Source organism: Lynx rufus, unplaced genomic scaffold, assembly GCF_022079265.1.
Source record: "Lynx rufus isolate CCGP_SWC_20201006 ecotype Redwood Valley unplaced genomic scaffold, mLynRuf1.p SCAF_2, whole genome shotgun sequence".
Classification (NCBI taxonomy): domain Eukaryota; kingdom Metazoa; phylum Chordata; class Mammalia; order Carnivora; family Felidae; genus Lynx; species Lynx rufus.
The window spans coordinates 43,960,959-43,975,798 of record NW_025814834.1 but is presented as its reverse complement, the minus strand read 5'-3'; the positions used below and the strand labels follow the sequence as shown (position 1 = coordinate 43,975,798).

At 32.1% G+C, this 14,840-nt stretch overlaps 1 protein-coding gene across 4 annotated transcripts in view; it reads left to right on the top strand.

The window, feature by feature from the left end:
- GLS (glutaminase) overlaps window positions 1–14,840 on the top strand; it is an 81,720-nt gene that overhangs the window by 30,161 nt on the left and 36,719 nt on the right. For all 4 annotated transcript variants that reach the window (XM_047085088.1, XM_047085090.1, XM_047085089.1 and 1 more), the window contains exons 7-11: window positions 109–167; window positions 8,349–8,381; window positions 8,476–8,534; window positions 11,663–11,729; window positions 12,299–12,349. In XM_047085088.1, the coding sequence (XP_046941044.1) occupies window positions 109–167; window positions 8,349–8,381; window positions 8,476–8,534; window positions 11,663–11,729; window positions 12,299–12,349 (269 nt within the window). The remainder of the gene's footprint in view (window positions 1–108; window positions 168–8,348; window positions 8,382–8,475; window positions 8,535–11,662; window positions 11,730–12,298; window positions 12,350–14,840) is intronic.

Below are 14,840 nucleotides of genomic sequence, written 5' to 3'. Positions count from 1 at the left end.
CTGTAACATTATCTTACATAAAGAAAATATATTTTCACGAGAAGTACCTATATAATGGAACACGATATCAAATATTCGAAAAAATGCTGTTGTTTTTATATTTTACAGATAAGCCACACAATCCTATGGTAAATGCTGGAGCAATTGTTGTGACTTCATTAATAAAGGTAAAATGTTGACAATTCCTTTTAACCTAGTAAGTTTTTAAAAATAAGGCATAAAGATGAATATTGGGTTATTTATGTAGAATTGTGAAAAGTTTTGGTGTTACACTTAATCTTATGGTGAAACCTTAAGATTCATATTTACTTTGAAATAAATGTAATTTCAAGAACAAAATTTAAAACCGATGACTCATTGTAAGAGTTGCTCAGTTACTCTTGACCTGAAGATCTGGCAAAAAATCAAAAAGAAGTCTCTGCTGAACAATAGGCACAGAGGTTTTTCTTCCTAAAGTTGTGATATTTTTTTTTTATTCCTGTTCCTTTTGGCTCTTCGAGAATGAACAGATGTTAACACAATTAAAAGCATTTTACTGTTTACTGTTTGTCATCAGCATATGTAGGAACAAATGTTCTGGTACTTTGTGTTAAGACAAAGTACATTTACCCTTGAACATTCTGAAGTCCTTTCTACTCAAGAGCTACATTCCAATTTTCATTTGAACTTCTTTCATTTGTTTTGCTTATTATCATAACTAAAATAAGTAAGACTTATTCCAATTATTAAGTTATATTATTTTTCTTATGCTTTGTTTTACATTGTACGTTTTAGTTGTTTTAGTGTCTACTTTGCCTTAATAATTGGAAGCTCTGTTGTTGTTTGGAATAAGTATTTGAAAATGGTTTTGTTGTGTGATACTATTTAGATTTTTAATTTCTAATTATAAATTTCATTTATATTCAAATATATTTCATTTATGTTTGGAACATTTATATACTTCAGTAAATCTATGCATATCTTTTCCAAGCACGAAAAAAACATAACTACATGGCTTTGTAGATGCATTAGTAAGGATGTGATACCCTGGTTACACAAAGAGTGTTTGGATATGAATTATGCCCTTGGCCCAGTTAATAAAAATATGTCTAATTTGTATGCTAGAAATCGTCTCCTTCATGAATTTTAAATGTTCATGAGAAAAGGCTTTAAAATAGAAGACTACTATCATAAGAATTATATATGTTTAGTTGTTATTTTAGGGCAAATACTTTGTAAGCTTTGGCCCTCTTAATCCTTGTAACTCTAGTGAAGTAGATATTATAGCCAAGTATTAATTTTTATTGTAACTAATTTTAATAGGCTATGGAAATTTTTATTTTGCCTATTGTAATATCTATTCATGACTTTCACATTAAGTAAAACTTGTCAGCTTGAGGTAACATAGTATTTGTTTATTGTAGAAAATTGTAATACAAACCTGTACTAGGCACAGCCCTCCCTTCAGGTACCTTACCTTGTAGAAGGTAGACACAAGTAAATGGGCCCTTACGGTGAAATCCAGTAAACACTGCGATGAGAAAAAGTCTAATTAATAATTGTTTAGATTTGAACAAGTTAACTTAGAGGTAAGGAAAGTTGGGATAGTATAATGTATTTGTTAATGCTTAATGAGAAAACCACTAGAATGGTTCCAAACCTTTTTTGAGTGTTCCCAGAAAAATGTTTACATACTGTGATTTTCTGTAACCTTTGGGGGAGTTCACAGACCCTTTGATGCTGATCCACGAATCCCAGTTTAAGAACTCTTACATTGGAGAAAGATTAACATAGCACACCAAATAGTATTTTCAGGAAAGGGCATCTGTATATAATTAAAAGCCTTCCTTAACTGCATGCAATTAAACATCTTCTGTTGATTCATGGGTTTCATATATACTACACTGAAACGCTGCATGTGAGAAATGCATGTCTAGTCATATCACACCATCACTTTATTAGTTTCACTTATGTTTAGTCATGAGCCATGAACGGTACATTGGGCCACATTAATGAACACTTAGAAACAGTTTAAAAAAATGCATACACATAAATGTGGTTCAGTATCCAACAGTGCAAAAATTTAACTGAGTCATCTTGTATTTATAAATTTGATCAGTGATTTTAAAGATGCAAACAGTTTTAATTTACTGACAAATTTGAAAATAAGGCTTTTGGGGTATAGTTCATATTTAAGGTCACTTTCTTAGAATTTTTGTTTTGTTTTTAGAAGTGTTTCACAAGTTTCTTTCTTTCTTCCTTTTTTATTGAAGTTCATCTAAATCTTGGAGGGGTAAGCCTTATATATCTTTGTAAAACTGCCCCAGAATGTAATACCTTTTTTTTAGGCTGTTTTTTAAAAAGAATTCAGATCTCCTCTAAATATCTGTATGTGATCTATGCAAGTTGTTGTATGATCACATAATTATTTATGAATTGGTAATCGAAATTGAGTTAGCAAAACCATAGCCAAACAAGGGTCTTCAAGTCCAGCCTTCTTTATATAGTTGCAATGAGGAAACTGAAACTAGATAAGGGCTAACAGCAGAAGAGTTGGGCTTGAGCTAAATCTCCTGGTTTGTTTACTCTTCATTAGAATTCACTCTGACTAATTAATGTAGGTGTTTGCTATTTCTCTTGATAACATCTTTGTCTTTACCTAGCATTGTTATATTGTCCTAAAGGAAAAGTTTTATTTTCTTAATTTTAACTTGTACAAATAATAACTTGCTTAAAAGTCACATCTAATTTTTAGTAGGGGTAATGTAGTTATTCTTTGGACATTAGTCAGTGCCGACTATCTGTAAAGGAACTTAAACCTTTTCTCAAGGAGCTTGCATTTGAGTATCCAAAGCATGCATATTTTACCATGGCTACTAGATATGAATTTTGTTTAGCTCTTAGTTGATGACCTTAAGGCTATTTTTTGCTTTCAAACTTAAACTCAATTATGGTGCTATTAAAACATTCTCCTCATGTTAGTCTTCTCTCTCTCTCTCTCTCTCTCTCTCTCTCTCTCTCACACACACACACACACACACACACACACACACACAAATTAAGTAGAGTCTTTAGTAAGACTCTTTATTTCTTAATTTTGTAGTATTGATATTTTTTCCTTATAGGATTGGAGATGATCCTCAGGAAATGGGGGAAGAGGCAGAGCAAATGTTCAAAAGGATTAGCAGATTGTGGAAAAAAGGAGGATTTGGACAGAAGGAACCTGTTGCATAAATTCTTAACTACTAAACTTATAGGAAAACTCCAATATTTAAAATTTTAAACAAAGCTATCTAGGTAAATACCTTCAAAAAAAAAAAAAACCAAATGTCATTTTGTACTTAAAATGCACAAAATTTTAAAAACTTTAAAAGTAAATTCTTTCTTTTTCTTTGTGGTAACTACTGAATTAAAGGAATACTTTTTGATGTAATTTGTTTTATCTAATAATGATAATATGGTTGCTTAATTTAAAGGGAAGAGTAAACAATTTGAAAGGAACACAGTTACTCTGGATGAAATAGCTGTATATTTATGTAATTTTTTTCTTTGCAGTGGTAAAAACTTCAACTAGTTTTAGTTTAAAAGTTTAAATCTTCTAATAACTTGAGGGTTAGGGTGGGAAAATGAGGAAAACCTACTAAAAGATAATTGCCATAGGTCTGCTATTTTATTTTATTTTCTTATTTTATATTTATTTATTTTTGCTTTTTCACTTTAAAGGGAAATAGTAAGTTACACTGTCTTCTGCGTTTATATCTCTTTATTCTAGTGGTACTTTCCAGTTTTTGTCATTTGAAGAAGCTTGATTTTTTTTAATCAGAAGTCTTTTTAAATTTAAAAAATCAGATTTTTCTGTTATTAAAAAATAATTTAATCGTACTCCATGAAAATAAGATGAATTTAGTTAGTATGTATGTAGTGCTTCAGTTTAGTTATGTTAGCAATAACTTGTTGGACTTGTGAGCCATACTTTTAAGGTGGTTTGTGGCTCTGGGAAGTGCTGGATGATGCCTTGGACTTGATAATTTTATTGTGGTATTGTTTTTTCACTCCATGTTTATATCAGTTGGTTTGTTTGAATTTTGTTTTTTTTAATGAAAGGCAGATAGTTGATTGACATCAGAATTCACTTTTCTCTTTATATTTAGGGTTAATCTATATAATACTAGATTTAGAACATTTTTTACCTGTAATATCTATTTTAAATCTTCCAACTATTATTTAGCTTTAAAGCATTTTCTGTGGCAAGATTAAATTAAAAGTATTCTATAAATCATTTTCAGTTACCTCTTTTGCCTCTTTCCTCTGTGATCTCTAATTTTCTTTTTTTTTTAATTTTTTTTAATGTTTTTATTTATTTTTGAGACAGAGAGAGACAGAGCATGAGCAGGGGAGGGGCAGAGAGAGAGAGGGAGACACAGACTCCGAAGCAGGCTCCAGGCTCTGAACTGTCAGCACAGAGCCCGACGTGGGGCTAGAACTCACGGAGTGTGAGATCATGACCTGAGCTGAAGTCAGACGCTCAACCGACTGAGCCACCCAGGCGCCCCTGTGATCTCTAATTTTCAGTTGGCTTTTACACCTCCATACTTTATGAATGGAATCAAGTGATTTACTCACACATAACTCTGATTAATGCATTGACTTCAAATGAGTCATGTTAATATTAAACGTATTAGCAGATGTCCCTATTAACAGTAATGTTTTCACCTGTGTTTTAATGTATACTATACATAATTCGGGAGTATATTGTAAAAACCGGTTATAAAAACTCCAATATAATTATATTAATTTTTTTAATAGCCAGTGTTAAAAAGTCAGTGCCTATTTATCACATTTTCATTCATAAAGTTTTCTTCAATGAAATGAAAATTCTTTAAGTTAGAATAGGTATGTTTACAGAAGAATTAACTCCTAGAATTTTCTAATCTCAGGATCTGATTACTTAACTACCCTTTTCAGACAAACCTTATAGTTTGCTTTTTAGAAGTCATTTGATCTCCACGATCCTGGAAGTCGTCTTTAACATATGAAAAATACTTTAGAAACTTCCTTATCTCTACTTCCCCAACTTAAAAGTAAATAATCAATCACTCCTCACAATCATAGTATAGTTCTTTCTGTCCATAGGTCCTGTCCCCTTGCTTTAATAAAAACACTTTTTCTCACTGGGAAAAAAAAAAAAATCATTTGGTGAACAGATTTGGTAAATCATTTGGTAAATATATTTTCTCCAATTTAGTTTTTAAGTTTTCCTGCTGTACTTACCTATATAGCATTGTAGCTTTTTCTACAATTAAAATAACATATATAATATTGGTTGTATAGTGATTTAAAAGTGGGATAAACCTATTCCTGGTTATGGGAAGTTTTTTCCAAGAGATAAAGGGACATTGATAATTTTAAGACCAGTTTCCAAATTCCAGTTTTCATATATGTGTTTCTTAAAATTAGTCTGCCTTTGGTCCATATTTCCTCCCATTTTTCAAAAGAAGGCATACTTCTCATTTGTACCAATTTTTACTGTGGTACACTTTCAGGTTCTAAAAACCTCTTGGGCACCAGTGAAAGAGAACATTTTGAAATATCGGAGTCAGTGTTATTGAGGACATGAATCATTGTAATGAGTGGGAACAGCCCTCTTGTATATAGATTGTTTCCAGGTCTTTGGTTTCAACAAAATGGGCAGAGGATCTAATCAAGTTGTTAGTTAATAAGAACAGTAAGTGTAAATTTTAAGGATGGATTGCTGTGTGACTTTTACATGTAATATAGATATGTAAAAGAATTGAGTGATATCGCTGTAACAAAACCTTTCCTATTTCTATCTACTCATCTGTTGTCAGCAAGATTTCTCAACTCCTACCTCTGTAAAAATTTTAAATAGGAAGAGAATCTCTTTATTCTAGCAATAGAAAATATCCACTTATACATGAACTAATTAAAAATCAATTACTATTTCAAAGAGAAAAGAATATTCTAAAACAAGTTTTGTAAATTAACATGGGACATTATTAATAAACATTTTTTCTTTAACTTTTTATGAAAAATTTCAAACATACTCAAAATAAACATAGTGTAACTAGCCCCTATGTACCCATTCCTGGCTTCTGATTTTCATAGTATCTTGTCCTCCACTTCTCTGTACCCCACTACTAGATGATGATGGATTTTATTTTTACAGTTTGTATATTTGCTTTTAGGGGGTTTACTCTATTTTGTATGTGTATGTGTATTTTTTCTAACATTTTTACAAATAAACTTTCTACTGTTATTTTTTTGAAATTAAAATAACTTGACATTTTATAATGATTATTAGATCCCATATATTCCTGGGGTACATGAAATCTTTCCAAGAGATACAGGGGCAAATATATTTTGTTGACTTAAGTAAAATACTATTTTCAGTGTAGATAGTAAGAACAAACATTAAACAAGTGCTTTTACATTTAAATGGGGAAATTTTGGGGAAAGACTTTCTTGGGTCAACAAAATCAGTTAGTTTATTTTGTGTGTTTTTATATAATCCGCCTAGAACATTTCAAGTAGTTTATCCAAAAGGTTATGTGATTGACAATGGTAAATATCAGTTTTTTAAAAAATAGCTTAGAAGCAAAACAATTTTAATTATGCTTTAATTTAGTAAGCTACAAAGTAGGTCAAGCTTGTGACCATAGTCTAGAGTTGAAACAGGTTTTTTTTCTTTTTATTAAACATGACAGCTTAATAAAGAAAATTTGTATTTGTTCTGTAGGGCACAGTTTAGGTCAGAGAATGGAAGTTCAGTATAACTTGTTTATTTTACATTGATTAATTGTATAATGGTAATTATCCATGTAACATCCCAATGCAAATGCTGACATCCTTTTCCAAAAGAGTTGTTTTTTTTTTTTTTGTGCGTTTTCTAAGGTTAAAAAGGTTTTTGTGGTTTAAATGTTGTTACATATTTTACAGCATTAGGATCTATGGAATATTTTGACAACTGCAACAGTTCAATGAAGTTGGTAATTTCTTCTTTTAATTATTTTTCATTGAACAGCTTTGGAGTTACATTTCTACATTTTGAGTTCTGGTGTATTATAAGGAAAGAAAAATTAAAATATGTCAAAGGGCACTTTAGAGAAAATACATAGATAGTGATTACAATATGGCTGTAGCTAAATTATCCATCATTATCTTGTTTAAGCTTTGTTAATGCCTAATTTTGATGAAATAGTGTGGTGTTCTTTTCAGCTACCGATTGTATATGTGATTGACATTCTTTGGTAAATAAGTTGATCTGTAAGGTTTCACAGATTATCAGCCAGATCTTAATCCACTTGTAAAGTGGAGAATGAACCTGGCTTTATTCAGTTAAATAATTCTCTGGTACAGGTTTTCCCCATCATAATCAAATTTTAAAGTGTAATGTTTTGGAATTTTTAGGGTAAAGTTTAAAATTTTTGTTTTAAAATTTTAGTTGTCAAATTATTTTAAACCTGTTTTAAAAATTAGAGATGTATTGTTTCTATTGGGTGCATATCACCAATTAATACGTTTGATTTCAGATCTACATCTTACTGCTTTGTAAACTTCGCCGAGGTAAAAATGAAACCATTTGGCTACTTGAACTGATCTACATTACATAGGTTTTTCCTATTGACATTTGCAGTAGCTAACATGTCAGAAATAGAAGTGATGAAACAATACATCTTCCATGCTCTGAATTTGCATAATGCTAAATTCAAATGTAGCTAATTGTTTAGAGGCTATGAAATATATATTTTTTAGTTCACATATTGTTAAAACAAATGAGATACAAAAGGTAGAGCTTTCTTTATACTAGCAAAATGTATGCAGGATGTTTGCATATATAGAATTATAAAAGATTAGTTTAGTTTTGCAACAAAACTCATCTTCCTAACTCTAATACTGGTTTAAGGTTATTTTAAAAATATGAGTAGATTGTTCTTACTTGAAAACCATAATTTATACTCAACTCTTTTCTAAGGGTGAAACTTTATTTTAAGTTTTTTTAAAATATGAAATTAAATAACGTATGTTCTAGCAGATTATGTGTTGTCATGAAAGATAAGGGAATTTGGGGTAACTAAAATTCTGTAACTTTGGGTTGGGTAAAGCTTATACTTAAAATAAAGCATTCCCTTTGTAATTCAGACCCATTGTCAACATATTGGTATTAATAAAAGAACATGTAAAAAGTTTATGTAAATATTGAATTATTTTAGAAGTATTTCCTAGATTTAAAAGTACTAATGTACAGTATATTAATTATGATAGCAATTTGAAATTTTGATAATTATACTCAGTTAAAACTTAAACTGTAGTGATGCCTGTATTAACATATTTATCTCATTTCTTTGCAGCAAGGAGTGAATAATGCTGAAAAATTTGACTATGTAAGTGCAATGTAGAATTCAGTTTTCATGCTTTATTTATATTCCTTAAATACTTGTTTTTTAATTACTGATACTTTCTAATTCTGGTTTATAGGTGATGCAGTTTTTGAATAAGATGGCTGGCAATGAATACGTTGGATTCAGTAATGCAACGTGAGTCTAATTTTTGACTTAGGTTTTTATAATGGGCCAGTCCTCTTTAAATTAACAAAAATATCTAGAGTATAGAATTCTATTAAACATTTTTTTAAAATGTTTATTGATTTTTGAGGGACAGAGCATGAGCAAGGGAGGGGGAGAGAGAGAGAGAGAGAGAGAGGCAGAATCTGAAGCAGGCTCCAGGCTCTGAGCTGTCAGCACAGAGCCCGACATGGAGCTCGAACTCATGAACCGCGAGATCATGACCTGAGCTGAAATCGGACACTTAACCAACTGAGCCACCCAGGGACCCCTATAGAATTCTATTTTAAATGCTGTTTTGTCCCCACCCACCCCCCCAACCTCTCCCCTTTCTCTACATATATAATACATAGTGTATTTAGAATTAATCTGGTTTGGTCCTAGGGCTTACTTCAGCGAATAAATAATTACTTAAAATTTCGTCATTAAAGGGAAATGAATTATTTCTGAATTACCTGAGAGAACACTTAAATGCTTTATATAGGTTGGATAAACTTCTTGTGGGTATAAAGTTAGAAGGGACCCAACTTTCCCTTAAATTACTGAGAGTTATTCAATTTTCTTTTTGCCTGTAATACCTGTCTTACCTCTCTAAATCTCTCTGCCTGGCTAACTTGATTTTAACCCCAGTTTTTTATTTTGAAATTTGCCAGTCTGTAGAAAAGTTGAAGGAGTAAGCAATGAATATCTGGATATCTTTCACTTATATTTTCTGATTAATATTTTTGTCTCATTGGCTTTCCCTCAACCTCTTTTTTTAGATAACTGTTTAAAACATGTGTATTTCTACACACACACACACACACACACACACACACATATGTAAATATACATTTTTTTTCTCTGAACTGATAGAAATAAAGTTGTAGACATCTCAACACTTCACCCATAAATAACTCAACATGTATATTCTGAGATAAGGACATTCTCCTACATAACCATCAACACATTAACATTAACATTAAGATCACTAACATTAATCGTAAGATGTCATTAATACATAAATGTACCAACTGTCCACCCCCTAAAAGCCTTTTATGACCTTTGCTTCCTAGGAATTAATCAAGGTTTGCACATTACATTTATGTCTCTTCTGCTTTTTTAAAATAGAAGAGTCTTCCTGCCCTACACCTTTGCTTTATAAAATTTTATTAAGTGGCTTTCTTTGAAGAGTGCCAACCACTTGTCTTACAAAGCAGGAATTAACTAACTTTCTCTGTGAAGGACCAGATAGTAAATTTTTCAGACTTGTGGGCCATATGGACTCTGGTTGCAACTACTCATTTCTACTGTTTCAGTAGGAATGCAGCCATGGACAATATGAGGTTGTGTTTCAAGAAACTTTATTTATAAAAACAGGCAGCAGGCTACATCTGGCCCATGGGCTATAGTGGATATTCCACATTTTGAATAGGTCTGGTTGTTTCCTTGTGGTTACATAAAGCTGAAACGGTTTTGGCATGAATACTAAATAGGTGATACTTTGTACTTCACGTTTCAGGAAACAAAAATTTTCAGGTTGTCTGCTCTACCAACTTTTATTCATCAATTTAAGTATCTTTCTAAGAAGTTTTTCATGAATCTCATCTCACCTCTCTTCTGTGCTATTATATTACCATATTTAATTGAGCTTACTCTATGTCTCACTGCCTCATCACCACCATAAGACTCTGACTTCCTTTAGACCTGGGTAGAAATGTCTTCCAATTCATTTTTGTATTCCTGTTATCCAGCAGATAATAGCCACTTGATAGTGTTTGGTGAACAGAACTATATGCTAGGCACTGTGATCATTGCTAAGCAGTTAGTTCTTTATGTACACCATGTTGAGTTTTTTTTTTTTTTTTTTTAAGGTATGGCAAGTTGACAAGTTTATTTTCAAGAGCTTTTTCATATCCACATATCCAACATTGTTTTTCTAACCATAGAAACATTAAAATGTATAGTTAGGAGAGACTCTCCCCACCCCCCACACACACCTTGTGATTGATAATACAGAGTGCCTGTCACCCACAGTTCCTCTTTTGTCAGCAGCCTTATGGATGCTTGCACGCAAGTTAAATCTGTCTAAATTAAAACTCATTCTCTTTCTTCTCAAACTACTCTTTGCTTCATGGATCCCCACGTCAGTTGATATCACTGTCCTTTCAGTCGACTGGATTAAAAATCTAGACTTTTGTATCAGACTTCATTCACCATTCCCCCTTTTTCCCATTAGGTTGAAAGACTTGCCGAAGTGTTCTCATGTTTGATCATAGCTCTCCTTCCATTCCTGTCACCACTACCTAAGTTCAGGCTTTCTATGGCTTTTATTACTTCAGTTTCCTAATAACATAAGTCATCCTTTCTTTTTCCCCTTTCCCAGACTGATGTCAGAGTTATCCTTCTAAAATGTAGGTCTCAACAAGGTAATTTGATGGAAAGCCTTCAAGCTTTCATTTGGTATGCCATCAGGAGCCATTTTTAGATTTATCAGTCTTGATAATAATGTGGTCCCAGTCTCCTTTGTTAGTTTGATGGTTCTCCACTCTTCTCCATGAACCCCATTTCTCAGATACATCAGAACATACGCCATTCTTCAGTGCAGTCCTGTCTTCTATACTTTTATAACTTTGTTCATGCTACATGGGATTTGCCACTGCCTAGGCTTCCCCCTGAAATCTGTTAATCCAACAAATGCTGAAAGGCCCATTTCATGTGTCCTTCCTTTAGTGAAATTTCCATGGATTCCTGCAGTTGGAATTGATTATTGTACTTTTGGAGGACCCAGGAGATTCTGCAGTTTCTTAGTGTATTTTTTAATGGTGGAATACTTGGTAATTTTAAAATTAGCTTCTTTATTCACAAAATATGAAGATTAGAAAGGGCCTAACCCATTTCAGTCCTTTCACAGCTGAGAAAATTAAGACTGAAAGAATTGTCAATTAAATGACTTCCCCAAAAACCACATAGCTAGCCTATTGACAGAACTGGGATTGAAACCCAGCAGTCATGACTCTTAGGTCAGTGTTCTTTATACTATACTTTGCTATACAGTTACACTACAAGACAATCATACTTTTATAGAAAATAAGTAAATAGAGCAATTTTTTTCCTTCTAGGTTTCAGTCTGAAAGAGAAAGTGGAGATCGAAATTTTGCAATAGGATATTACCTAAAAGAAAAAAAGGTTCTTGAATTTTTTTGTTTCTATTTCAAATTATTGTTTTATTTAATAAAATATGTAAACATGTATGCTAAAAACTCAATAATAGGTTTTAAGCAACTGTCTATTACTATTTAATGTTTAGAAGTTTTTGCAAAATGCTCTTGAGTTAGTCATTTCAAAATGTTAATATTAAATCAATTTAATATCTGGCAGTATTCAGATATTTTACTAATTACATTGATGCAAGTTTTTCTTAAGGATTAGCCCATTTTTCTGAAAGTGTGATGCCAGACTATTATTGATTACATTTGGTTTTTAAATTTTAAGTGGGTGGTCCAGTAACTTGCTTTATGAATTATGAATCAGTTTATCATTGTTAAACTAGTATCTAGAAATCTGTATGTAATGTAGTTTTGCTTTATTGTTCTTTATTATTTCATGTAAAAAGGGTTGTAAGCCTTTTTATAGGTTATATGCTATTTTGTTACCAGTTAATACGAGACATTTATATACATTTTAAATTTAGTCTTTATGTGTCTCTTACTTATGTGCATATATTCTTGTTTTTAATTGCCTTTCTATTTTTTCAGTGTTTTCCAGAAGGCACAGACATGGTTGGTATATTAGACTTCTATTTCCAGGTAATTTACTTCAACTCTATGAGTTGTGTATATAAATGGATGTGTCACATTGTGCAGAGTATAGATGTCTCTGAAATCATGGCTCTAGATTAAGATAAAATATATTTACCACTCCCCTTCTAAAAAGAGTCCTCATGAAAGGCATTCTCATGTTTTTTTCCTCCTAAAAATCATGGCCTTAGAATGTAATAAGGAATGTTTTTTACTTTAAGAAGTATCAAAAATGGTATATAATTCCAGAAATTGGTTTGTCCTTATTAAAAACTAAGCTGATTTCTTAGCTTTTAAGTTTTGTTTTGAGGATTTGTTTGTTTCTTCATTGGAGTGTTCATATTCAGCATTTTAAAGTAGCAGTTTCTCAGTTGGTTTAATTCATTTCTGCAAAGTCATATGATGCTTTTTTGGTTTGTTTTTTAATGTTTATTTTCGAGAGAGAGCATGAGGAGAGGAGGAGCAGAGAGAGGGAAACACACAGAATCTGAAGCAGGCTCCAGGCTCTGAACTGTCAGCACAGAGCCTGACGTGGGGCTCAAACTCACGAACTGTGAGGTCATGACCTGAGCCGAAGTCTGCCACCCAACCGATTGAGCCACCCAGGCACCCCTGTGGTGTTTTTTTTCTAACTTAGTATAGTTTCTCCACATTCCTGAGTGGGCCACTCACATAATCTGCTGTGATTATAGAACTCAGTTTTTGAGAGCCATCCCCGATAACTCTCTTTTCTCCCTGTATTTTCAGTTCAGTTCATTCCTACAGATTTAATACCATCGGTGCTAATATCAATGGGCTGTAATATCAAGCTAAATAGTAAATTAATTATTATTGATTTCTAGTTAATCTTACTTTTGCCTGCCTTTACTTTTTAAGGTGCTTTAATTTCAATTTTGTAGTAATGTTAAAAAATATGTAAGGGGGGTTGATAATGTAGATTTTGATGACAGTTTGTCACCTTCCAACGTGAGGAACTGTGAATTGAGAATCCAGACTGTCAGTATAAAATCAAGGTCTAATCTGGCCATTTTTTAGCCATGTGACATAACTTCAGTAACTTAGACCTAATTTCATTATGTGTAGCATATGCTTAACCTAACTGTCTGCATTATATTGAAGATAACATGAAATGATATGTGTCAAATTCCTTTGAAGCTGTAAGGTGTTCTATAAAATAATAATGTCATTTATTTTTATTTCTTCCATACGTTAATGTTTGTTTTCCTTCGGTATATACACTTTAGCTGTTATAGCCTAGGTGCTACTAATCTACTATGAAATTTCTGCACTTCAGGGTAAAAATCAAGAGAAAGCCATAGAATAGAAGCCTTACTTTTTTGGAGAAGGGCTGCATGTAATTGAACATCTGATCAGGGTATCAGAAAAGTACTGTTAAATTGGGATTTGTCAAATTTGGTATATATATCATCTTATGACAAACAAAATTCCAGTTAATACTAAGTATAAGTTAGGAAATGATCATTGGAGTTTAAATTTTAACTTCTTTTAGAAAGCATTTCATGATTACATCTACATAAGTCTTTGCTATCTGGGTCAATATAGTGACTAGGTTCTGTAGTTTTGGAGAAATAAGGAAGAGGTTTTAATATAAACAAGCAAAAGTGAAAGTCAGTGAAAAAGTGGCTCCTAGTCAGTTTCCTAATGCACTGTAGCTAATAAGTTTTCCTTCTTGCTCTTTCCAAACCCCTTTGTCTCTTGTGGAATCTTGAAAAATTAGTAAGGAAAGATTTCAAGTTGGTAACTCAGCCTTTTCTTCCTGCTCCCCCTTCCCATCTTCTTTCTCATCTACTTCCTCCCCCACCTCTCCATACACACCCTGCCCCCTAGTTTGGATTGCTGTTAATGAAAAGTAAAATGGAGCTTATTTATCATTTCTGTTTTATGGATAAATTTGGGTTTGCTGTGGTAAACTTATTTCCATTATTTTGATTATTTTTAAATACTGTACTATACTCTGCCTGGACTTTGCTTTTATTTATTCAGTATATTCTGTCCAGCACCCATAGTCAATATCAAATAAATATTTAAATATTAATAAGTGGTTTAAAAGGTAGTATTTTGACTTAGGCACTCAGAGTATCCAGGCTAGTGCTATCTTGGTTTCCATTCCTTAATTTTTTGCATGTTACTACGTAGGAATGCTGAGCTTTGTTATAGTGAAAATGTCAGTCATTTTAGCATCTTTTTTTCCTAAAGTAGCAATTTCTAATGTAAATGCTATCTATCATAATACTAATGTATGTTGCTTTGTGTTAAAAATATATCACGGCTCCTTTTCCTTTCAATTTAAAAATAATTATGTTTGTGTATCCTACAGAAAGCATTAATATTTAAGCAACTTTGAATATCACTTGGGACCATTATAGATCTTTATGCTTAGGGGCTGGCTCTTCCTATCCTGGTTTTGCCATTATAAAAGACTCGATAACTGGGCAAATCAGGATAAACCTTAAAGGGGCTTGAAATTTGTTCAAATTTA